We start from the raw sequence: 24601 nt of genomic DNA, 5'->3' as shown, positions 1-24601 counted from the left end.
TGGGGCATTCAAAAATTAATAATAATGAGATGAAGAGTCACTAGTACATTTCTTGGAAAGCTAACCTCATATGACACATGGAAAATACAGGATGTCTGAACATCACAGAAAAGAGGGCACAGAGCAGAACAAGCAATCTGAAATCCTTGGATGGAACAGGTGTTAACCAAAGAGGTAGTGACCAGCTGTGGAAGATGGAGACCAAGTTGATGCACTCTATCCTAAACAGGAGGAACATCCCTCAATAACAAGTAAGTATCACATCGCCCTTCCTCCTTGTTTTCTCCGCTGGCAAATGCCAGCAAAAAAAGAAGCTCAGGATTTTCCATTTGGACTCCACAGTGGTAGTGTGGTTAACCTCACTCCCACTCCAGCTTCATGCTTGGCTGTGATGTGCTATAGGAGTTCTGAATGCAGAGCATGCTGCCGGACCTCTGTAAACATTAGAGGATCACAAAAACTTTGTGCTGGGTGTTCTTTCTTATGTCTGTGGTTCGTAGCCACAATGAAATGACTCGAAGGCTGAGATGACAAAGTGACTTGTCAATATGAAAATGCCCAAAATGTACTTTATCCTTTTGGAGATGGACAACATCAATATTAGCAGGACCTCCCCAGGGAGCTCTGTCATATTGACTTAGCCACCAGGAGCTTGGGAGCTTGGGCTTGAGATGAGAGAGAGTATTAAATTTTAACCACTCTTCAAATAACATTTTTTAAATCAATAATGTGGGTCCTGAACCCTCAGCTTTCCAGTTGCATTTGGTTTCATTGTGTATGCCATGAAGATGAAGTTTTGCCTGCTCTTTTTTACCCTACTTATCTGGATTCAAAAGAAGCATGTCTTCACTCTTCCAAGGTAAATATCTACTGGTGCTACTGGGTAGCTTTCTGAGTGTGGTGAGTGGGACAATGAATGTACTGAGGCAGAATAACTCCAAGTTGCATAAGAAAACATTTGGCAAAGGCTGACATTTATTTATTGCTCTTGTAATTGGATATGTGGTTCAATTTAACATATAGATGGCAGAGGAAATGAAATTATTCTAAGTCTTCTTTGCATCCATAAATCCTATGTTTTTAATCATATTAAAACTATTCTTTTTGGTCTAAGTGCAAATCAATTCTGTTCATTCAGTGCTTTTGAATGCCAATAAAGGACATTCTGAAACTTCATGGGATAAAATAATTTGCTTCATTTGCCTTAAAACAAGATCTTAAATGAATTACTTTTTGAGGTAGAAAGAGATACCATTTCAGAAAGTGCTAACAATCTGTTTTCTTTCTAAAGCAGCTTTTATGATTGTTTTTCCAGTCATAAATCATTTTTGAATAACCATTTGGTATTTGTACAATGTTTCAGAAGCAGCTTTATTGTTACCTATCGATAAATTTCAGAAATGCCCTGAAACCAAACTCTTTCTTAAAATACGAGAACATATGTTAGAAACGAAGACAGGCAAAGTGCTTTGATTTTCTACATGTACAGATGATTTAAAAAAACTAAAATGTTTTAGTAGGTAGAACTAAAAGGATAAGCCCCTCATGTGGCGATATTAACCAAGATGAACAACCTACAGGAATCACAATTAAACACAACCGGCTCACAGGACTGAAACACCTACACAAACAATAGTGAATTATGTCTCACAGCCCCTCTGTAACTCCACACCACATGTCAGTGGCAGACCTGTGACAGATGAACACCACTGAGTTCATGCCTCAAAAAAGGATCTTTCATCCCTGTTTGTGTTGCAATCATATTTGTTGTGGATTGCTATGGAGGTGTGAGGGCTACAGTAGGGGGACAGTTCAACATAGTTTTAGGTTAATAGGGGGACAATTAAACATGTTTTAAAGTTAATTCAGTGACGCAATATTGCTCTGTGCTACTTGAAGGTTCATCTATTTCGTATTTTAATAAAATACTGAATATCTGACCGTTACAGAAGAATACAACATTTCCCACTGGAAAGCCTGAGTCTAACCCTCCCAGCCCTGTTTATAAAAATGGCTAAAACAATGACATTTTAAAAGTGATATATCTGACTTTTTACTTTTATTTGGGTGCTAGTGTGGAAGGATTTAATGGTCGTGTATTAAAGCTTGCCTTTGCAAGGTTATAGTGTGATTACTGCATTGTGAGACTTGTGAAAGAGCTGGGAACAGTGGAAAGACACACAACTCACTTGTAGGGAAAGGGCAAGGGCAGGGGTTGATTGAGAGACAGCAAGGTGGGAGAAAAGAGAGCCCACAGACATCTGTGCTCGAGGCAGATGAACAGCTTACATGGTCCAGGAGAACAGGTGATGATGCTGGCAGCACTCCTCTAGTGACGCTACCTGCCAGAGCCAGGGTAAGACATTCAGCTGAAGACAAGTAGGGAGGCCTCTTTTCTGGTGATGATAGTCACAACACGCAAGATTCAAATGAAGCCAGACTACGAGGACAGAGACACATCCCTGCTGGTGCCTTGGTTTTGTGGGCCTGATTGGCATGTGATGCTGATGGCATTCCTAGTGACTGAGAAATGCAGTGGAGAGGAGGGATGAAGAGACTGAGATGCCTGCAGAGAGCCGGCACTGATTTACGACTATCTGTGAGATGGTGGCCAGCGCCCCTGGATGGGATTCAGCTCACTATATGGGATTTCTATAGAGTTCTACATGGGAACAAGTCTCCTTCACCTCCTGTACAGCTAGCGGAGAAAAACATGTGTATTTAGGTTATAACTCATTCCAGTTTAGCACACACATCTAAATTCACTCAGGTTAACCAGACACTGAAAGTGCTTGTTTCTTTATTAGGAGTGACAAGCTCAGATTAAGATATCAAAACCATCTAAAATGAACTATAATGCATCCCACTCACTCTGTCATAGCTACAAGGCAAGGCCTGAGCATTGTGGTGTGGGGATGGCAGCTGGACTTACTTTTGTTACCCAAAGAAAAGGTAGAGGAAAAAGAGGTGGGAAACAATAACAGAGTCCAGTGGGACCCTGGCAGAAAGTTAGAGCGGAATAAGAAGGATCCTCTTAAGGACGAATTCAAAGAGCAATCTGGGAAGGAGGGCATGAGGACAAAAAGTGGAAGAAGTGTGCTCAAGATGAACATGTCCAACCAGGGCAGGAAAAGGAAGCTGGGGATGGGAGGCTGTTTCCGAGATTTGTATAATGACAACAATTAGAGCTTTTCCTCGAAGCAAAGGAACTGAGAAGCTGAACAACTACGATTTCAGCTGTTACTACTTCCCATGTTAAACATGGCTACAAGAGCAAGGGCAGAACTCAGATCAGCTTGTTCAGTGTTTTCAGGTCCTACCTATGAGAGCTATAGAGGAATTGCTGCTAGCTACCACCTGTCCAGTACTTACCACACTCAGTTGAAATATTTGTGCAGCAAATGGTGGGGTGTAATTACATACCAGCTTCCTCATTACAGCACTCTCAGGCTGTGGAATCATAGGATGAAGCCAGATGCAGCAGCCCTTTTCTGGCCTCCCCTCTGAAAAGACTCCCCCAGATACAAGAAGACAAATTCACTTTTAAAGTAGCCCCAAACACACACTGTGGACTGCACTTGCCTAAAGAAATAGTTGGCAAAATGCCAACTCTGCCCATCCCTGATTACTTTTCTATGCTCTGTCAAATGATGGTGGAGGCAAAAATAGTGCTGGCATATTGCTGGTTCTACATGAGAAACAACAGTGATTGCTTGGAGCCTGGCTAAAAGTAGAAAAGATAAATTACCTGGTTGCCAGATGCTGTCAGGTCTCTGCTTGAAATCAGTCACAACAATGAGTTGTGACAAATGTGTTATGCAGCTTGAAAACACTAGTTCTGAGAGCCCTGCCTGTTTTCAGCACAGTCTTTGCAGAGAGGGATGTCAGGGGCTTCCACAGTGCCAGGTTTATACACTGCTGCCAACTCCACACGATTAGAGGGCTGAGAGCCAGCCCAGCTGAGAAAATGGAAATAAGTGTTTGACATTCCCCTGAGTCTGCTCCTTCTACACAGACAAATTATTTTAATTATCGAACCAATGCAATTTTGAACTACATAGCTTGCAGGGAACTGGAAATCAGGGCTGGATTTACAATGCAAAAATGGTGTTCTTTCTTTCCAGAAAGTGAATTTCACTTCTGTCACCAATAGTGAGGTCAGGCATAGAGCAGCTGGGAAGCACCATCTCATGTACTGCACATACAGACCATGGGTTTCAAGTAGAAGGGGAATATAAATTACCAGGCAAAGAGGGGGAGGACACTGGTATAGACCAACTGAAACAATACCTGGTGGAGGGACAGAAATTAGGAGATTGGGACAGCTGGACTTTAGTAGGAATGATGATGGTGGTAGCCTCTGCTCATCTATAAAACATCATGTTCTGCTTTTGCCCACTTGGGAAGGCTTTTTCCAGGCTGGGAGGGTTCATGCCTCTGCTGAACAGTGACTGAGACCAAGAAACTCAGGGGACAACAGGAGAACTGTCTTCCTGGTCTAGGTTAGTCTTCCACCGGTGCTGCTGCGCTTGGGATTGGCTGGGGCTGGTTGCTGCTGTGCTGGTACCAGCTCTCAGGATGGTTCTCACAGTCCAGCAGTAGATATTGGCTACCAAAGCCCTACACCATCTCTTTCATGGATTTTACTGACTGGCAGAAGCAAAGGCTGGAATGGAGCTCAGCATCTTCATTACTGAATCTTCTTTGAGTTCATGGCAGCTAAGCCAGGGAAGACAAGAAAGGCCAAGCCTGCTTCTCTACTTTCACATGACCTAGAGTAGTTCCAAGTACCTGCGCTTTACTTAAATACCCTTCTTTTTCAGAGATGAAGTTTTGTGGGCTCTTCCACAAACAGACAAACAGGTTGAAGCCCTTCAGGATTTATTGAACACCACTGAGGTAAATAGATCCCTCTGCCTCTCTTGTCTCCAGACCAGTTTCTTCCCCCAGGTGCACTAATACTGCTTTTCCTACCAGATGAAGATTTAGCCCACTTTTATTCACTTGTGCCGATATAGCAACTCAACAAATGCTTGGTTTTCATTGCTCCACTACCTTCTGACTTACATGAGGAGACCTCTCCTTCATAAAGTTGAAGTAATGCATTATACCAGAGCTCAGATTTCTGCAGTTGATTTTGTGTAGTAAGACACTGCAAAACTGGCAAAGCACCGACACAGAGTAAATAGAAACACACTTACTAGGGAACCTCAGCATTTTAGACCAATGCAATCTTGACATATATGACTTGCACAGCTTTGAAGATCAGGACTGGATTTTTATGGTATTTATCTTAAAGCAGCATTTAAAAGATAAAATTCTCCTAAGCAATACTTTTAAAAGAAACCCAAACAACAACAACAACAAAAAATATTTAACCTTTCATTAAAGACTAGAGTATTTAATCAAAATGAGGCATCTCTTCAAAAGCATTTGCCCAACCACATCCTCCCAGTTTGAAGCCAACACTCTGCAACAAAGGTGTAACCATTCCATCAAGCAGCGTAATTTATAGCATGATTGAGGATGTGTCACAGATGGATGAGAGCTTTCAATGGTGCCTATGCCCAGTCTTTCTCTGTCTTTCTTGGCTACTATTCATTTTATGTCCACCCTAAAATCCTACCAGTCTTCTGCTGTCCCTACTACCATCTTTTGATCTTTTGCTTTAGTTCTTACAAACGTTGATAACCTTCCTTGCTCTCTTCCACCTCCACAAGTCAACTCACATATCCATCTCCTTTCCTGTACCAAAATAAATCTTCCCTCCTCCATTTCTTCCTCACTACCATCATTCTTCACTTCCTTGTATGCAGGAGCCCCAAGAAGTCATTAAGAACAACTGCAGTACATTCAGTGCAGAGAGAGCATGTGCTGATTTCTACCAAGTCACTTATGTGAATATGCAAACCAAACATTTTTCAAGGGTTATAAACTGACCATTTTTTTCCCACGGCTATAAATTGGGCAAGTTATAAGAAGAAAAGAGAAAGGGAATGAGAGAAGGAAAGGGAAAGGGAAGCCCCAAATTGTACCTCCTAACAAATTTTAATGGTTTCAATCTAGCGATCTAGCAAAGAAGCAGCATAGGAAAATTAGCATCTTACAAGAAGAATTATCAGGCTAATTAGAGGTGTTACTCCTGCAGTTGGAAGCAAAAACCTAAAGCAAAGGAAATGCTTTGTTCTTGCAGCACACACATTGCATGTAGCCTCCACCAGAAGACCCTGAAGACCCTACAACACAGTCTTTTTTTGCTGCCCCTGGGGCAGTATTGACCATTGCGATGATGGGTAAAGAGACCAATGTGTTAGCAGAGTTTCCCATTTACCCCCATTCATTGCTCCTCTGCCATCTCAGCTGTGTCAATCCAGAGTTCCTGAGTTTTCCTCTCCATTCAAAGAATGCCTTCACCTGAGAGAAACTCAATCTGAACTGGCGCATGTCAGTGCAGACAGCAGCCTAGCTAGGGAAACAGGAAAATCAGTGCTGGGTAGCTAAGCATTCAGCTTGCATCTTGGATGGGTTTTCCAAACAATGCTGAGCCATGTGGTGCTGTTACTAGCCTGCCAATAACATGTGAGGTGACTACACTGAGACTAGCTCAGCCATTTGTATAGCACATTGCAGTAATATACCCAGGGGCCAATTGTTTTCCCACTTACTGTTCCAAAGTCTTGATTAAAAGCATGGATTAATTTTCTGTAAGATTTTGCAGGCACATTCTCTCTAAGATAGGAGTGAGGTAAACAGCTGACAACTGCTAAATGCCTGGAAACATGGTGCCTAAGTTGAATATAATAATGCAACTACACCAGAAAGGAAAAAAATAAACCCTTTTGTCTGGCAACTCCATGCTGTATGTTTTCAAAAATGCATCCAAGGATTATGTTGATCTTTTTCGCATTGTAAATTCATAACTAAATTTCTACTTACTGTCACCCCTAGATCTTTTGATATTATTGGTTTTAAAGTTTCAGTCTTTTATTGAATATGTTGGCTTCTGATTTTATTATTGTAAAAGATTTAATTTTACCAAGAAGAATATCATTTTCTTATTTTGCTCCCATTTCTAATCTCTGTATTGCTGCTTCAACTTGACTTATATTCAAACCCCTTCTGGCATTTATTTCTTCCCTGATCAAAGACATCAGCGAATACAATAACTACAAAGACTAGCCTGATCTTCATTAATTCTCCAAATACCCTCAGGGAAAATAACTCTCAGCAGACTTTAAAACATGTAACACAATAACCAGCTAAGCATAGCTATTATACCAGAAATACTATCTCGGAAAAGCTTATGTTCCTGTCTTTGTTCCTGATTTATGAACTTATGTGCAGAAGTCATTATAAACATGTCTTAAATACACACATTTCATTTCCAGCAGTAGCAGAATGCTGAAACACAACACAGGGAACATTAAAGTGCTTGTTCAAGTGGTGTCTTAAATTGAAAACATATGCTTTGATTATTTTTTAAATACTTCTTAAATGTTAGCAAGAATATTTTTTCTTTCCTAGGTTAAAAAAAAATTAAAGATGCTTTTGAAAACTTTGCAGGTCATTCTCTGGCAACCTGTTGTGGTTGAAAACATCAAGAAGCACAGAGAAGTCCATTTCTATGTCAGGGCATCCAGCATAAATAGCATAAAAGCTCAGTTAAGGCAACTGACCATCCAACACAAGTACGTACTTTTTTATTTGTTATCATGAATGTTTCTGTAAAGTTGTTTGTCATTTATTTTACAGGACATTGTGCTCTTTTTCAGAGTCTCACTGGGAGATGTTCAAGGACTTATTGAAAAACAGATTACCAATGACACAGTCAACCCACGCATGTCTTCATCACATTATGAAAACTACCATTCGATGAAAGAAGTAAGACACTTTTGTTGTAATCCTCTGTAGATTCAAAGGCTGAAATTTGTCTCATGGTTGAGAATGGAGATGGGGAAAGAAATCACCAACAGGTAAATGATTACCATTGTATTGCTCAGCCACTGGGAGTTGTATTTACTGTAATGCCTTCATAGAGAAAGAAAGAAGCACCAGATAAAATCTCTCATACATCTATTGCCTCAAACTGCCATTCAAATGCAGTTAATACAGAAGGAAAATGAAGTCATGAAACAACATACAAATATTTAAAACATGAAATGAACAACAACTTAACCAAATAGAAGTAAAGAGGAATTTCAGGGCTACATTTGGACTGTGTTGTGACTGTATCTTAGTGGGTTTTTTATGAGAAATTAGAGAGAGGCAACTGGTAAGTGGGCTGGATTGCTAGTTTTTCTTTCTCATCAGTTAAAGAGGCAGGATTCTGGGACGAAGAATTAATTTAAGTCTAGACGACGTTCAGGGATGAAGGAAAACAATAGGGAGAAGATCAATTTACTAACTTCATCCTTGCAGATATATTATTGGATGGAAGAAGTAGTGAAAGTCCATTCTGACCTCCTCCAGAAAATATATATTGGATCATCGTATGAAAAACGACCGCTTTATGTTCTGAAGGTACAGCTGTGACTTACTGCAAAACCTTTCCAAGTACTAACGTAAGCAAGTGATGAGGTTTGGCCAGAACACTTTCTTAAATCTATACTCATGCATATTTTTGTGGATTTTAGAATTTTCCTAAATTCTCTTAAAAAGGTGCATTGCATTTGCAAAGGCATTTGACCACATTAGGTTCCTTGCTGGGCCACAAGGAAGTTATTACATCTAGGCCATCATCCAAATGCATGAAATACTGGGGTGCTGGATACCCTCCTCTGTTAACTATGAATCCAATCTAGTTTGTTGCCCTGCATAGTTGGTGCCCTACTCACTTGACCTCAGGTCTTGCTGTAGTCTCGATGCCTATGTTAGGATCTTGCTGCAAGCAATCTGAACATGGCTCTCTGACTGCATGTGAACATAACTGACAGCAGTATCCTGGCCCAGGATCAGACTAAGCTCTCCTTACAAGACAGATGCTTCTTCTTCCATCTTGGTTACCCTTTTCACTTCTACTTTTAGGTGCTTCAATTTGCAATGGTGCCATTTTAATACAAGTTCTCTTTTGTCAGCTTTCTAAAAGCCAGGAAAAATCCAGAAGTGCCATATGGATTGACTGTGGTATCCATGCCAGAGAATGGATTTCTCCAGCTTTTTGCTTGTGGTTCATAGGCCACGTGAGTAGATAAACACATCCGATTATCATTTTCAAAGCAAAGCAAAAAATCTTGATTCTCTGCCCAACTGCACTCTAAGCTCCATAAAATCTTAATCCACAACATTATCATATGAGTTTTGTGTCTAAGCTGCATACGTAGCAGTGACTGTGTGTGCACGTATGTGTGTGCACGTATGTGTGTGTGAACAGATGGAGGGGGGATGTGTGCAAGAGACAGGAAGTCATATGGATCAAATGCAAAAGAGCTCAGATGTATTCTCAAGTATATGAAAGAAACTTCAATGTACGTGCAGCAAATTCAACAGAGATGATTACAATTATGAACAGTCATGGATGGAGAGGGCATGTCAGGAAAAGCAAGTATTTGGTAATGTACTAGGGCTATGCCTATACTGCCACATAGATCCAAGGAATGATCTTGGCTCTGGATCATGCACCACATGGTGACTCACGCCCATATTACTGCAGCTGGCACTGCCTGGAGTAGATCAGAGGAGACCCTGAGTGAGCTCAAGCTGTCCTACAACCCCTGGTTTTTCCCTACGTGCCTTCCTAGAGCAATACACACGTATTGCTCCAGGCATGGCATAGCTCCACACCAGCATGAACACCAGCAATCTCTACTTATCGCTTGCTGTGATGTGTCACCTGCTGCTGCGCCTGCTGCTACTGCTCCTCTGCCTCCTGCATCTGCATTATTTATTTGTGCTTTTGTTTTTTTCTGATCTGCCTCATTCAGAGAATGAGGCCACACAAGCCGCCTTCTTCTGAAGGTACCACCCCTCCTAGAGACACCCTCATTTCAAACCTCCAGAACACGATCCACAACTGCCAGCCACATGCATAGTACCAGTTCATGGGAACTAGTAAACCACTGATGGGATGAGACTGTAGTATGGGCTTAGCCCAACCAGCCTTGATGTGCAGTTGCAGACTGATGGTCACATCTGATCTTTAATATTTTTAATACCTACACTCCTCAGAACAGTGAACAAAGGTACACCAAAAGATTCAACATCCATGGTTTTCACCTGTATCTTAACGTATGTTGCCTTGGAATTTAAGGCATCTCTGCTCAAATTTGTTAAGCTGCTGCCCCAATTCCTAGTATGCACCAGAAAACAGCTCCTAACGCCTTTCTGGCCCAGACAAGGTTGTCCAGCTTGCTCAGTTAATATTCTGAGATATTATTTACCATTTTCCACAAAAGCAAAGTTCACTGTAAAAATATGCTAGATGAGATTGAGACTTCACAATCACAAGTACTGTAACCAGAGAAACAACATAGATGAGTCCTTCAAACATGAATTACAGTTTATTCATGATGGAACTAAATAATAATAATAATAATAATGTGTTTATTTCTGTCCTCAGTCACAACTATAAATTCTCAATAACATTGGAAAGGATATTGCAGGAGTTAGGAGCAGATACAGCAGAATCTACCTTGTGACCCACCGATAATCCCAGCCTTCCAGGTTCCCTTGAAGAGAAATGTATTTGCCCTTTTCATGCTGCTCCAAATAATTACCAGCTGTGCTGTCACTTTGCCAGTGACATGTCCCTGCAGCATTTTTCAGAAGTAACAAGCCGAACATTTAGGTTCACCATCCTTTTGATCTAAATCACGTGTTTTAAATTCAAATTTTATTTCTGTATCACTTCATAAAAGTAACATTTTAAAATCTGACATTAATCCACATCTGCAAACACACATTAAAATCTCTAGCTCTCTCTAGCAAATCCTAGGCATTCTTTATAATGGGTTCACTCTTTATCATTTAATTTCGCAGAAAGATTGACACTTCCCATTTAGTCAGAGAAAGTCCATTGCCTCAGTAAAATGAGGAAGGATTTAAAATTAAATAAAGTGGTTTAAGTAAGGCATAAATAATAATAAAAAAAGGATATGATGAATGACCTAACCTATTTTAATAGTAATAAACCCACTTATCTAGGTTAAAATTTACCCCTGTGTCATGGACCAACAACCAGTTAGATAAGAAAGAGGAAGAAATAATGTTATATACAGCAGCCATTTGAAATGTTACTTGTTATTTTTGGGCCTGCTTTATTTTATGGCCTGATTTATTTTATATATCACTACTTTTGTGGCATTTTCAGTGGGATGGAGGGTTCCTATCTTTTATACAACCAGCAGAAGCTCAAACCTTCCTCTTAATAGGCTTCAACTCTATCTCATGACCACCAATTAACATTGAAAGACTGCAGTGTATCTGACTGACTGTATCAGTTCGATTCTTACCCTCTCCCTGGCATTTCTAATCAAAGAGCTACTTTGCTGTTTTGCAGTTTCTGTGATGTGATGCATCTCTATCAGGAGATAGACTGGTCTGATAACTGCAGTTATTTTGCATAGGCCATCAGGTGCCTTTCTAGGAAGGTAAGAAAACCAGTTACAAATGCTTTTAGTAAGTTTCCCCTGTGCTTTATAGGCAATCCATGTGAGTGAAAGAGATCAGACCATGACAGCGCTTCTGGAGCACTTTGACTTCTATGTCATGCCTGTGATCAATGTGGATGGCTATGAGTACACGTGGAGCCATCCTTCTGTAAGTAGAGCTTTTTTGACAGGCTGTGTACTGATGTGCTATTTATGGGAACCATCAGTGAGAATGCTTAGGGCATCATTTCCATCCTGGAACTGCATGCCCCAAACTCTTAACCTGTGCTTGGAATTTCTGCATCTTTGCCCTATTTCAAAACCAACAAATTCTGCAAGTAATTGACATCTACCCACAGTACCTTTGTGTCTTCCAAAATGCTGGAAATGCATTTGGAAATGATGGAATCTTATCCTGGGATTTGAATACTTCCAGAGGTCAGGGAATGCCTGTGTCAGCCTTCAGCAGCAAAGTTACAACCACTGGCACAATCCAGCAGAAGCGGGATAGCATGCTGCATCACACAAAGTACAGCTAATTATCCACTCCTTCCTCCTGCAAGGTAGCCCCATTCTCTGAGTACTTTTTGTTTCAGATACATGAAGGCACAACAGGTATCTTTTGTCCAAGATTTTATGTATTGGTTGCAAATCCCAAGCTGTTGAGATGGTTCTTTGATTTTTAGATCATTCACTCAAGTTAAAAAAAAAACCACAACAGTCCTCCTCCACTCTTTTACTCATCCAATCTTCAACCCAGCCTGGCTCACATTTGAATAACTACGCATATATATCTCAACAGCTGCACACCAAATTTCCAACTTTCCACATGCTGTCAGCAGTGCCTACAGAAAGGTTGGACTTGGGAGTTCTAAACTCACATTTCTGGCCAAACTGTATGTCTTCCCCTCTCCTTCCACAGTCCAAATCCATTGAAATCAGACCAGATGTGACCACTTCTTATCCTACCCAATATTTCCTTTTATCATACAGCCTTGCTGGCGAGCAGACTGTGGTTTTATAATCTGCCTTGGTCTTTTCCCTCTTCCTTGGCACATGACCTGTAGAGGCACAAGTGGGAAGTCACATTTAACTAACTAGCGAGTTGGTGCATTGTTTTTCTCAGCTTTTTCCCTGAACACGGCTTGTGTGTCCGTTTCCATAGAATCGGCTGTGGAGAAAGAGCCGCTCATCACATGGTAACAGCAAGTGCATCGGTACTGATATGAACAGGAATTTTGATGCGCACTGGTGTGGTATGACAAAACTTCCTTCCTATTTTACCCCTGCCTCACTTTTAGCCTTTAAAATTCATTATTTTGGGGGGAAAAAAAAATCATTTTCTATTTCACAAAGTTGGTATAAAGACAAATGCAGCTGAGTGTCTGTTATGAACCAGTGAATACTTCCCCAACATGAGACACTTTTTGTTGGGACTCAGGATTTTTCCTCCCCAGATGCCACACTGGGGATTAACCTCTTCCCAGCACCATGACAAGACAGAGGGGGACCAGGACCCTGAATCCTGCCCGTTGCATCACATCACGTCACACGTGGTGCAGGCTATTAATGGGAGGGAGGAACGAGGGAAGAGCTAGCCCTTGCCATGTCAACCAAGAGCTGTTGCACCATCCAGTTGAGCAGATGCTCCACCATGCTGTAGTAACTGATCACCCCAGTTATCCTTCAGTAATGCCTAGCTGACCAAGATTTTTTGGCTCCCAGTGTTTGTTGTTGAGGCTATATCACACTTACCTGCAGGCTGTTTAGTACTTGACAGGTTTCTAATCATCTGCAGAATAGCTATCTTAAAATGTTACCCTATAGGTCAGATCTGGTTACACACAGTACTGACAGTAATATCCTGTATGACTTTTGGTCATTTTAGTCCATCGTTAAACTGGGGATAAAGATGTTTGTTTACCATCCATGGCTATTATATGGAGAAAAACATACATTTTTTCAGGCACAAAATTATGAAGCTGGAGACCAAAAACATAGATCCGAAAGTGATATTCAGTATAAATATGTCATAAAAACAGAATTTGGAGAAGTCTAAACGAATAACAGCAAAAACCTATGTGATACAGATACTAGTTTCAAGGTTATATAATGTAGTGCATTCAGCTTGTCAAGCACTTTTGGTGGTGAACAACTTCTGAAGCAGAGAGATGGTTCTATTTTACAAAGAGCAGAAGAATACAGGTAGATTAGGAAGTGCTTCCTAAGTAAATCTTTGGACAAAACATACACCTTCTTACAGGACAAAACCAGAACATCTTTCTTAAGTAACTAGGGAAGCATCCATACTCTTTTCAGCCGTGCTACACTCCTCTCTTTTAGACATGTTTGGAAACATGGAAGAGAGAAGCCTCAGCACCTTGTAGGGTCATTGGAGAGAAAAAAAAAAAGTACAGATAAATCTAAGCACCAAGTCAGATGCTTGCAATAACTTAAACAGATGATTGTAAGGCTCTCCCTAGGTTTCTACTTCTTTTAGTTATACAGTCCATAAAATGCTGAAAAACAAATCCCTGTTTTTCTTAATTAGCATAAAAATATTTTTTATACTGATTAAGATACATTAGTGACTGGTCGCAACAGTTGAACAGATTGACCCAGAACATGTTAACTGTAGAACCCCCATTATTGCTGTTCAACAGGATTCTCAGAAGAACCAAGCTGGAGTTTTATCACTTTACAATACTGCTGCAATTATTATTAGCTGTGACAACTGAATACAATAACACAATTGTGTTCATGGGAAAAGGCCATAAATCCGTGGGAACCTGCAATTTAACCTTTACTGACATACTTATAAACAGAAGAGTTCTTCTCAGGGGTGCCAAATGTTCAGACTTCCACTGGCTTCAGATCTGCTTGTGAATACACTTTATGCCACCGCACAATCCTAGATTTCAGCTGTATGCATTTAAAGCTGCTTTTTCTCTTCAGCTGCTCAGATAACTTTATCAAGTTTATGAATAAATTCCTCATGGTTTTTATGAAGAGCAAAATATACTAAATGCATTGATACCGTATGTTTTCCTTTTATATCAATTTAAGCAAAATTATTCCACTAAAAGCAATGCGCTAGCCTGGAATTTGCTCTATGGAACTAAATTTGACTGGAATCTGGACTTAAATTTTTCTCCACATTTTCCATATCATTTCTTTAGCTGGCTGTTCTCTGTATGATCAAGAATTTAGGAAAGCAGACAGAACATTTATCTAAGACTGCCAGCCAACAGATTCTTCATTGCCTTTTTCCTTGGAGAGTTTTCACTTCTTTGTAAAACAAAACGGTGTAAAATTTAACATTCTCATTTTGCCTCTTTTGCATGATTTTGCTTAAATGCCAGGAACTGTTTGTATTTTCATGTGCATGAATTTTCATGGACTGTCTGTGAAATCCTCCTCAATTCAGAAACATTAAGGCTTATACGTATATCCCGGAATATAAATGTACCACAGCCCTCTCTGCCCCAGTACCTTTGTTTCTGACCTCCCAGACAAAGTCTCTCTGTTGCCACTTCTCTCCCACAGCCTTCTCTCTTCACTAAATTATTTCTGCTTTTCTGCTGTGTCATATAAGAGGGATTTATTTTCAGCCATTGATATTGTAAAGGGGCTTGCAGCGTCTGTGGAACAGTTCAATGCAGGAAAATACAGGTTTATTCATAACATCAAGAGCCAGGTACCACCATATCACCTAAACTTTGTCTATCACAACTACATTTCACACAAATGCACCTTTAAGGAGCCTTGAAACTTCTAATTAACTAAAACATATATATAGCAAAATTTTAAAGCGTTTTTGGGTCCAGATATGCTCTCCACTACTTTGTGGCATGGTATAGATCTTCCCTAGATATCACTGGCACCAAAAGATGTTTCTTTCTCTCCTGTATCTTAAGATAATAGCTTGTGTTGTTTCCTCAGGGCTGCTATTTTGCAGATGTAACTGGCATTATTGATTTCTGGAAGACGGGCATATGTTAAAATGTCCCAGTGCCCACGGATGAAGAAAGTCTTGTGGGTGTTCAAGTACTCTGTGAGCTTTATTCCTGCATAAGATTTAAAGATAAAATGTCCGTTTAAAGTAGAGATAGTAGCAAAGGGGAAAATTTACAAAATTTATTAAAACATGAAGAGCTGACATGTAACATCAAAGATCCTGGCTGCTTCCAGAAAGTTATTTGGTCTTATTCTGAAGAGAGCAAAAATGGTGAATCCTAGTTGTCTTCTTGGTAACTTGTTCCAGTGCGTAGTTTGCCTCATTCTTAACAACCTCCACTTTGATTTGTGTTTCTCCAACTTCCAATTGGCAGTTTTCTTTCCCCTGAGATGAAATCATCACTTAGAACTGTCTTTTTCCTGTAGTACTTCTAGATTTTAAGAAGGGATCTCACAATTTTGTTTTTAGTGAATTTAAATTGAGCATATTCATCCTCTCCTCTAAGACATTTTATCCAGTCTTTCAGTCATTCTTTTTCTTCACCTTCTCTGATTTTTTTTTTTCAAGAGTATAGCAGGTGAGGGATCCCAGTAGGTTCGCACTGATTTCTAGAAGCACGAGAGTTCTTTCCACACATGGCCATGTCCATGATTTCTTGTGTATTAGCATCATACTCTGCTCTTTTGTTAAACAGAAATGCAGAAGGGAAGAAGGAGCAACGCTGTGCACTTCTTTGTTACAGGAGAAGGAGCATCTCCCTATGAATGTCACGAGATATACTGTGGACCCTACCCTGAGTCTGAGCCTGAAGTGAAAGCAGTGGCTCGGTTTATCAGAGATCACAAAGACATCATTAAAGCCTATATAACCATGCACTCTTACTCCCAGCTGGTACTGTTTCCATATTCTTACACTATGGAAAAAAGCAAAGACCATGATGAACTGGTAAGTCTTCCCAGCTCCTGGAGTTTCACATTTATTTTAGAAATTCTTACCCTGCTTGGTTAGGCTTGTAATGAGGGACACACAGTGCTCTGAGGATCAGGAATTAGGAAATTAGATTTCTCTCGATGTTCCTAAGAACTTAAAGAAGTCTGGGCTGATCTAGCGGTGTGCAAGTTAGCAAGCTGCTTCTGAAGACTACGGAAAAATGAAAATATCTATCCCAGATTAATAACACAACAACCCCTGATATGTTGAAGCTAAAGAGCAGAGTCGTGTTTTATTGGGCGTCTTGAAAAGATATTTTGCTAATTCCTGATTAGGTTGCATGGGTTACATACATCCTAAAATTACTTGTGTAACTGAAAAAATACCCTCCATACACCTAAGCAATGAGGTATTCTTGTGGACGTTTGCTACTTTTAAGGTTTAAGAGTAGAATTCCCTCAATGAAGATCTATGTCAATACTGCATAAATCAATAGTGACTTAAAATACTGTGGTGAAAAAGGAAAAATATGAGAGAAGAGGGAAAAAATGGTTTGACAACAGGTAGTTGCCTGAAGTGATGGTAAAGTCCCATATATATTTTTTACCCAGCTACAGCAGAAATGCAAACTGTGGCATGGGCATATGCCAAAAATTTTAACCACATTCTGTGGGTTTTCTAGAGCCTTTAATAAGAGCATTTAACTAATGTGAATTAACACAGAACACAGTGTAAGTAAATTCTAACTGCATGCATATTAAGTATTACCAAAAGGCTCTAAAGCTAAGAATGTTAATTTCAGGAAAGTCTGGCAAAGAAAGCAGCTAAAGCTATAAGGAGGACAACAAAGAAAATTTACAGACCTGGTCCTGGTGCACAAACAATTTGTAAGTATGACTCTACTGCAATATTAGGCATGAAAGCATATCCTTGCTAGCATCAGAAGACAGCTTTTGAGTGGAAAACTAAAGTTCTGGTTCTAGGTAACTTATCTATTTTCCCTTCCTCATACAGATTTAGCTCCTGGAGGGTCAGATGACTGGGCTTATGATCTTGGCATTAAATATTCTTTTACGATAGAGCTTCGGGACACAGGAACTTACGGATTTTTGCTTCCTCCTCAAGAAATTAAACCAACTTGCTTAGAAGCTCTTTCTGCTGTCAAAGAGATAGCTCAACATGTTCTTCAGAATTTGTGATGTTGAATGTAATTTATTCCAGCATGACTGTTCTTAGTTCAAATACTAATAAAAAAACCCTTGCTGCTTTATTAAAAGTATTTATATATGGACAAAAGAGAAAAGAATGACTGCTCCCCCTGCATTTCATTTTGGAATACATGACGGTTTTTCTACTATACTTATATACCTGTAACAGTAGTTAAGCGCACTACATATATGTATAGTGAGCACTGTAATGTGAAAATAGGATAATCTTATGTCCCTCTAGATGGTGGAAGCTCCAGGTGATGTAGCATCGAACAGGCCTCTGACTGACATGCATGATTATGGGCAGACCCCGTTCATAGAAAAGATTCCCCCATTTTAGTCATTCAAGCTGTTACAGGATCTCCTCACAAGAAAACCACTCTATCCATCATTTTCACTGTCAAAGATGAAGGCTGTTCACATGAGAACTTCCCACTGCATCTTTAAATAAAGGCAAGGACACACCAGTGTCCAAATCCAGTGGGAGCCTCTCAAAGGCTCCTCCACTACAATTAGCTGGTATGTTTATCCTGTGGCCAAGGATTACCACAGCACAACATAGGCTTCGAGACTTTGTAACAGAGCCTGTAGTGACAGGACCAGGGGCAATGGTTTTACACCTTAAAAAGGTAGATTTAGATTAGATATAAGGAAGAAACACTTTATTGTGAGGGTGGTGAGGCACCGGCACAGGTTGCCCAGAGGAGCTGTGGCTGCCCCACCCCTGGAAGTGTTCAAGGCCAGCCTGGACGCGGCTTGAAGCAACCTGGTCCAGTGGAAGGTGTTCCTGCCCATGGCAGGGGGTTGGAACTGGATGAGCTTTAATGTCGCTTCCAACCCAAACCGTCCTGCTTGCACCTCAGCCACAGCGTTTATCTGGCCCACGGTCCTGATCGGCACAGGCCGAGAAACCGGACTTGCAAACCCGCGGAGGGCGCGAGGAACAACCTGCGCTGCCGAGGAACGCCGCGCTCGCGGGCTGGCGGCCCGCCCGGAGCTCCCTGACGTAAGGTGAGGCGAGGTGAGGCGGCCCCGGGCGGGGAGGGCAGGCAGGTTCCCCCCGCAGACTAACCGCCCGCCTTCCCCGCCCTCCTCCAACATGGCGGCGCTGCCGCTTCCGCCCTGTCCTCTCGCCGCTGCCCCCCCTTCCTTGACGTCATCACCAGCGGCGGCGCGGCGCGGCGGGCGGCGCGGCGGGCGGCGCGGGGGCCGCCGGGAAGGCCGCGCGCGGCGGGAGCGGCGGTGGCGGCGGCGGTTTCCCATCGTCCCCGGCGCGCGGGGGCAGGGCGGGCGGCGCTGGTCGCTGGGAGCGGGTGTCGCTCCTCGTCTTCCTCTCCGTGTCGCTCCGCGCTCAGGCCCGGGAGGACGGACTCCCCCCTCGCCCCCTCCCACCCTCTCCGCCCCGGGCGGCGGCGGAGGAGGCGGCGGGGAGCGGCGCGGCAGCGGAAGGAGCAGGTGAGTGCGGCTGAGCGACCGGGGACGCGGAGGGAGGGAGGGCGAGAGAAGGGCCGTGAAGGGAGGAGAGGCGGGAGAGGGTGTGCCAGGCAGGGCCCTGCGTCCCTTTGCCCCCGCCCCACGACGGGCTCGTTGACGGAGCTGCGGGGAAGGGCCGCGGTGCCGCCCGCCCAGCCCGGTGCGCGGCGGGGGGCGCCCCGGGGATTCCCCGAGGAGGGGGCGCGGCCGGGCGGGCCTCGCGGTGCGGCTGTTTGCGCGGGGTGCGGTGCCATCCGTCGGCGGCCGTGCCGGAGCCTGCCTCCCGCGTATTTGGATCTTCCCTGTTGATGGGTTTTTTCCCTTTCAGTGGGGCTCTTCTCCCACTTTCTGGCAGTAAACCAGTTTCTGCTTCATGCGCTTAGAGGATCTACTAATTTCGCTGGTGTGAATTCAGTCATCACCATTCTTTAGACGGTGGTCTCAGCTAACTCCCATCCCTTCCAGAACTTGTAGGTCAGGCGTGTTGGGTTAGCGTTGCGGGTGGTCTGCATAGGTCCTCACCTTTGACTTCTCTGCTGGATTCTCACTCCACCGTTGGTTTCTTGTCAACCTTCTGCCAGACTATTTGAAGAACAGGTTTTGACAGATAGTGGGGTAGTGATGAGGGCCTTAAGGGATCTTGCTGTGGTGGTGAAACACTTAGGGTGCCTCTTTGCAGACTGGAGCGGTCAGACTCGGCCTGTCAGCTGTGTGTATCTAGAAACTATGGAAGTATGGTTGTATGTGGCTGGGCCAAAGATAATACATCCCACTTCTCAGCATGTTTTGCTGTGGTGTGACAGGCTGCTGATGTGGTGCTCCAACTTACAGGTTGGAAATAACGCATAGCCAACAAACACGGTGTGAAGGCAGAGTGAGTTGGGGTCTGTCCACACCAGTCTGCATAGACTGTCCCATAGTCTAGTGGAACATCTTCTTTGAGTATGAGGACTTTGTTAGACAAGATATGGAATACTGTATACTTTCTTTTGTGATATTAGGGCCTGATTTTTTAGTTTATTTATTTACGTGTAGAAAGCCAACCATGATTTTATACTTGTGAAAACATAACTAGCAGTTGCTTATTACTACTAATGGAGGAATACCATATGTTAAATTAGAGGGGTAGGGCCAAGCTAATATGGCGATGGGTTAACAGCACGGAGCTGTTAAAATAAACTTGGAATAATTTCTAGGGTTTTGTCATACAGGCTTCTTTGTGGGAGTTGAGTGTTAGACTGACATCATATAAATGTGCAGCCAGTATTTGACTAATTTTTTGAAAGTTGGTTAACAATGCATTTTACTATTTTTAGCATTATTTTTAGGTAGTAAACCAGTGGAGCTCCTTCAAATATATCTATTTTATTAATAGTGTGACGTGGAAACATTTACGTAGTAATCAGAAACAGAACCTTTTCAGGTGAAAGCTCTTCATTTGGAAAAGTGAATGGAAGCACTGACATTTTCCTCTTTCTAGGCTGTTATTTAGTTATCAACAGGTATTAGTTTATCCTAGGGTGTTATAAGCAGTTTGTACCTGAACTTCTGTAGGATTTTAAAATTATGATTTTGTTTACTTTAAATGGCGTATTATTTGTAACTTCACAGGTAGGATTTTCTTAAGTGACATAATGTTTAACCTGTGTGTGGTGTGCACACATGCATGCACAGACATTGACATGCTTGCTAGGGATGTCTTAGACTTTCTTGAAGAAATTTTATCTCCTTATGTTTTTTTCTGAACTTTGCTGTTGTTCTGTTACATCTCAGTTTCTAGTTTTCCTGTAGAAGCAGGATTGTTTTTTGCAAAGGACTGGATTAGGTTTTTCTAGCAGAAAAGCACATGTTTCAGATGTGTTTTTGTTGATTGTGGCTTATGTAATATCATACTTCTATTGGAAGAAAGGTGCTGAGCATGCTTAACCCCAAAATGGAGGAGTATTGATAGTAAAAATACAGAATTTCATTGAATATTGTGTCAGTCGTCATGCTTTCAGTTACTCGGGTAGTGCCCACTAGGTATACTCACTTCTTTCAAGTCTGTCTTACGTTTTAGATTTACTCATGAAGTAATACTCTGAGATACATTTTACTTCAAATGGTAGTATAATTAATGTCATTAATAAATTGTCTCTCACCCAGGAAAAGTTATTCCGTTTAAAGAATAACATAGATGCATCTGTAGGCTATTGTAGCATTAAAATATTCCTAAGTTATTACTAAAGATTCCCATGGATCTTATTTATGTGTTGAAAAGTGATACTTTACAGTTAAAACCTTAGTTATAGAATTTATTTTAGGAGTATAAAGTTCATTTCACTTAGTGGTAGTAAGCTGTTTCAGAAGTTGCAGACACTTCAGTGATCCTAGGTAGATACAGCAATACAATGTCATGTACCTGAAATATGGAAGTTCATAATTTTCTACTTAGAAACTTAAAAAAATAATAATCATAGTAGTAATTAGCTGAAATGCTGAGATATGAATGCTCAAGACTCAGCCCAATCTGATCCTCAGTGCTTTCTAATCCATGTGAGTGTTTGATAAGGAGATGGTAGTTCAGAGACACGGGCATTTGGTGGAAAGGAAAATCATCTCATCGCACTGGCCGTTAGTGTGGGATTTATTGCAGAATTATGATCATCAAGGGTAATGTAAGATGAAAATGAGGGAGAATTGAGCAAGTTATGGGAATGTTTATGAGATGTTGCATTTAAATGGTTCTTGATTATCCGTTAATGTACAGTCTGAAAAATCTAGAAATGAAACAATTTTTTTGCTTTTCCCCTCACAATACTTGTTTATAAGCAAGAAAGCTTGTCCTTAACATAAAACTGCTGTTAGGCATCTGAGGTTTTCAATGGCAATATTGTTATAATAGTCTCTTTATTTTTCCAACTTGCTTGGGCTTTTGCAGAATGAAAATGGGACTGGCTACATTTCCAGATACAGTCTCTCAAATGTCATGTTCGACATAGTGAAAATTCCTCAGTTTGCCTCTGAATAACGTGTCTGGGCTCTAAACCTTCAGCCTGTATAACAGTTATGTTCACTTAAAGTGAAATCTCATACAGTTCTGGTTGCAGGAGCAAGACCCTTGTGATGGAGTTGACAGAATGCTACCTAAAACAGTACTTTTTTTTTTTTTTGTTTGTCACTGCAAGTTTTTATTTCATTTAACGTAGGGGGTTTTTACAAACCACAGAAGAATCAGGGTTGGATGGCATTCTCTTAATTTCCTTATAGGAAATTATTGACCAAAATGTCAGGAAGTAGATAGTTGCAATGAAGGTATGTTCAGTTATGATGATGTTTCCTTCTTCATCCTCTCCATGTCTATAACTATCCTTTTAAGCTTAGTCATCATCTTAACTTCCCATAGAAGTTAATTCAAAGAAGGTAATATTTGTTGGGTAAAAAGTAACATTTAAAATAAGATGTTTTGCTTCTGTTTCCTTGAAAGTAGAAGGACACTGAAATTAGGAGGCAAAGTAAATGTAAATTTTATGTATTATGTACTGCTATCATGTCAGTGTGTTTTGTACTTATGTATTAGATACACTCATTTTATCTGTCCTTCATGTGTTGAACCTTCTCCCCATGCCATTGCCAGTGCCGTTCTGCTAACCCTTTTTATTTCAGATATAGCTCTTTTTACTGCAGATATTTAAGCCAAAATCAGTATTTGGTATATGATCATCTTATTGAAAATGCTTTTCATATGTCAGTTGATTTTTGTATCCTCTGTTAAAACGTGTAGCTGCATGAAACCTTACAAATTCAGTGGGGGTTTTTGCTGACATGCAGTGGGAAACAATCCTTAAATGGAAGGGTGCTCAGCTGGGTGAGATGTGGTATTGTTTTGCTTTCTAACATTAATGGTTTATTCTGTCAGACTTTGTAACTACTGCTGCACATTGAGCTGTCCACAATGACTCCTAATTATTTTTCTCAGAAGACTGGACTAATTCGAACTCATCGAGTATTTAGATAAAATCATTTCTCCTTGTGTGCATTACATTTTATTTATTTGCATTTCATCTGCTGTTGTATTACTCAATTTTCTAACTCAGTTAGATCTTTCTGGAAATCTCTGTTCTCCACAGTTTTTACTAACCTAAGTAATTTTCTACTACTGGCAAATTCTACTGTTTCACTGTCTGCTTCCACTAATTGATGTTAACCATTGTTTTTAATGTCTGGTATACACCACATGGTTAACTTCTATCATCTCTGAGCATCTTGGTTAACGTCTTGGTTATCTGAAACTTACTTATGATAGAGATCAAATTCTTCAGATAGTCAAAGGGTTGGAGAAGTAGTCACTAGAGCTGAGCTGAGAAATCTCTCAAGTACATAGTATAAGCTTGCTTTCTTCTGTTGTTTATAAAGGAGCTGTAGTGCCTAGCAAGAGCTTCAGCACAGTTTTCTTTGTAGAAAGTGCACAAATGTCAGACTTCTAGGGAGGCCTTGTTATTGAAGTAGCCATAGGATTCAGATAATGAAGTTCCATCAAGATAAAAGGGAGAAAAACAGGTATTATCCAAGTATCAAGTGTAAAATGTGTTACAGCAGTGTTACATTTTTTTTTGTACATTTGTCCACATTTATACTTTTTTTGTTGTTGTTGGTTTTTTTTTTCTGTAGAATGGAACCTTACAATCTGAATGCTATTTGAATATATTGCTGATCAGATCAGTGAAAATTTGTAGTAATCCAGTCTGGTGGGTGTTAGTTTAAATTTGTATTATTCTGACTGTATAGATGAGGTTTCTGTGACACATGGATAGGAGCAGAAGAGACAGCAGAAGGGTAGGTGATTAGAGTTTGGCTAATCATGTTATGCTGACTAATGAGCTCTAGAGTGATGGCATTATGACAAAGAGGTGGTTTTTTGAGCTTTATGTAAATCATCCAGAAACTGGCAGATTTTCCCAGATTGAAATAATTTCTGTGCAGATCAAGTGGCATTTAAACAATGGACAGTAGTTTTTGGACCCCAGTTTGCCCTTTTTCTGCAATCTGTCTCTAAATGTGTATCTTCCCTTTTTTTAAAAAAAGTATGATTTTCTTTCTATATTCAGTAACTCCTCAGGTAAGATAAATTGTGACTTATTTATCAAACTTATGCTGTATTTGCTTTCAAATCTGTTTTTCTTTATGAAAAGAGTCACTTCTTAAGAAGTTTAAGAAGTATATCACTGTTTTGTGGGTTTTTGTTTGGGGTTTTTTTGTGGGGTTTTTATTCTGTTTTTTTGTTTTGTTTGGTTTTGAGGTCGGTGTTTTTTTGTGGGTGAGGTTTTTTTTGTTTGTTTTTTTTTCTTTCTAAACTCAGGTGATTGCAAATAGTTGTAGGATACAAACCAGTAACAAACACAGACTGTGGATGGTATCAGGGTGGTTTTCAGTATTGTATCAAGTTGGTATTTTACACATCAAAATGA

General features: G+C 40.8%; 2 protein-coding genes across 5 annotated transcripts in view; both read left to right on the top strand.

The window, feature by feature from the left end:
• The first annotated feature begins 712 nt into the window (after positions 1-712).
• On the top strand, positions 713-17748 carry CPB2 (carboxypeptidase B2). 2 transcript variants are annotated; one of them, XM_030477411.1, is made up of 11 exons: positions 751-859; positions 4824-4899; positions 7564-7688; positions 7773-7881; positions 8419-8520; positions 9075-9179; positions 11638-11754; positions 12751-12841; positions 16286-16488; positions 17276-17360; positions 17488-17748. In XM_030477411.1, exons 1-11 carry the CDS (start codon positions 783-785, stop codon positions 17670-17672), a joined length of 1275 nt encoding a protein of 424 aa, XP_030333271.1. In that variant the 5' UTR covers positions 751-782; the 3' UTR covers positions 17673-17748. The 2 variants fall into 2 exon arrangements, with proteins under 2 accessions (XP_030333273.1, XP_030333271.1); XM_030477413.1 differs by lacking the exon at positions 4824-4899 and having other exon boundaries at positions 713-859; positions 17488-17743.
• Positions 17749-18851: 1103 nt separating this feature from the next.
• Positions 18852-24601, top strand: part of ZC3H13 (zinc finger CCCH-type containing 13) — a 47465-nt gene continuing 41715 nt past the window's right edge. For 2 of the 3 annotated variants that reach the window (XM_030475599.1, XM_030475597.1), the window contains exon 1: positions 18852-19136. The gene's annotated coding sequence lies outside the window, so the exon portion shown is untranslated. The remainder of the gene's footprint in view (positions 19137-24601) is intronic. The other variant, XM_030475598.1, reaches the window with a different exon arrangement.

This window comes from Strigops habroptila, chromosome 2, assembly GCF_004027225.2.
Source record: "Strigops habroptila isolate Jane chromosome 2, bStrHab1.2.pri, whole genome shotgun sequence".
In the NCBI taxonomy this organism is placed as follows: domain Eukaryota; kingdom Metazoa; phylum Chordata; class Aves; order Psittaciformes; family Psittacidae; genus Strigops; species Strigops habroptila.
Note: the sequence above shows the minus strand (reverse complement) of the source record. Positions and strands in the feature narration are given on the sequence as shown.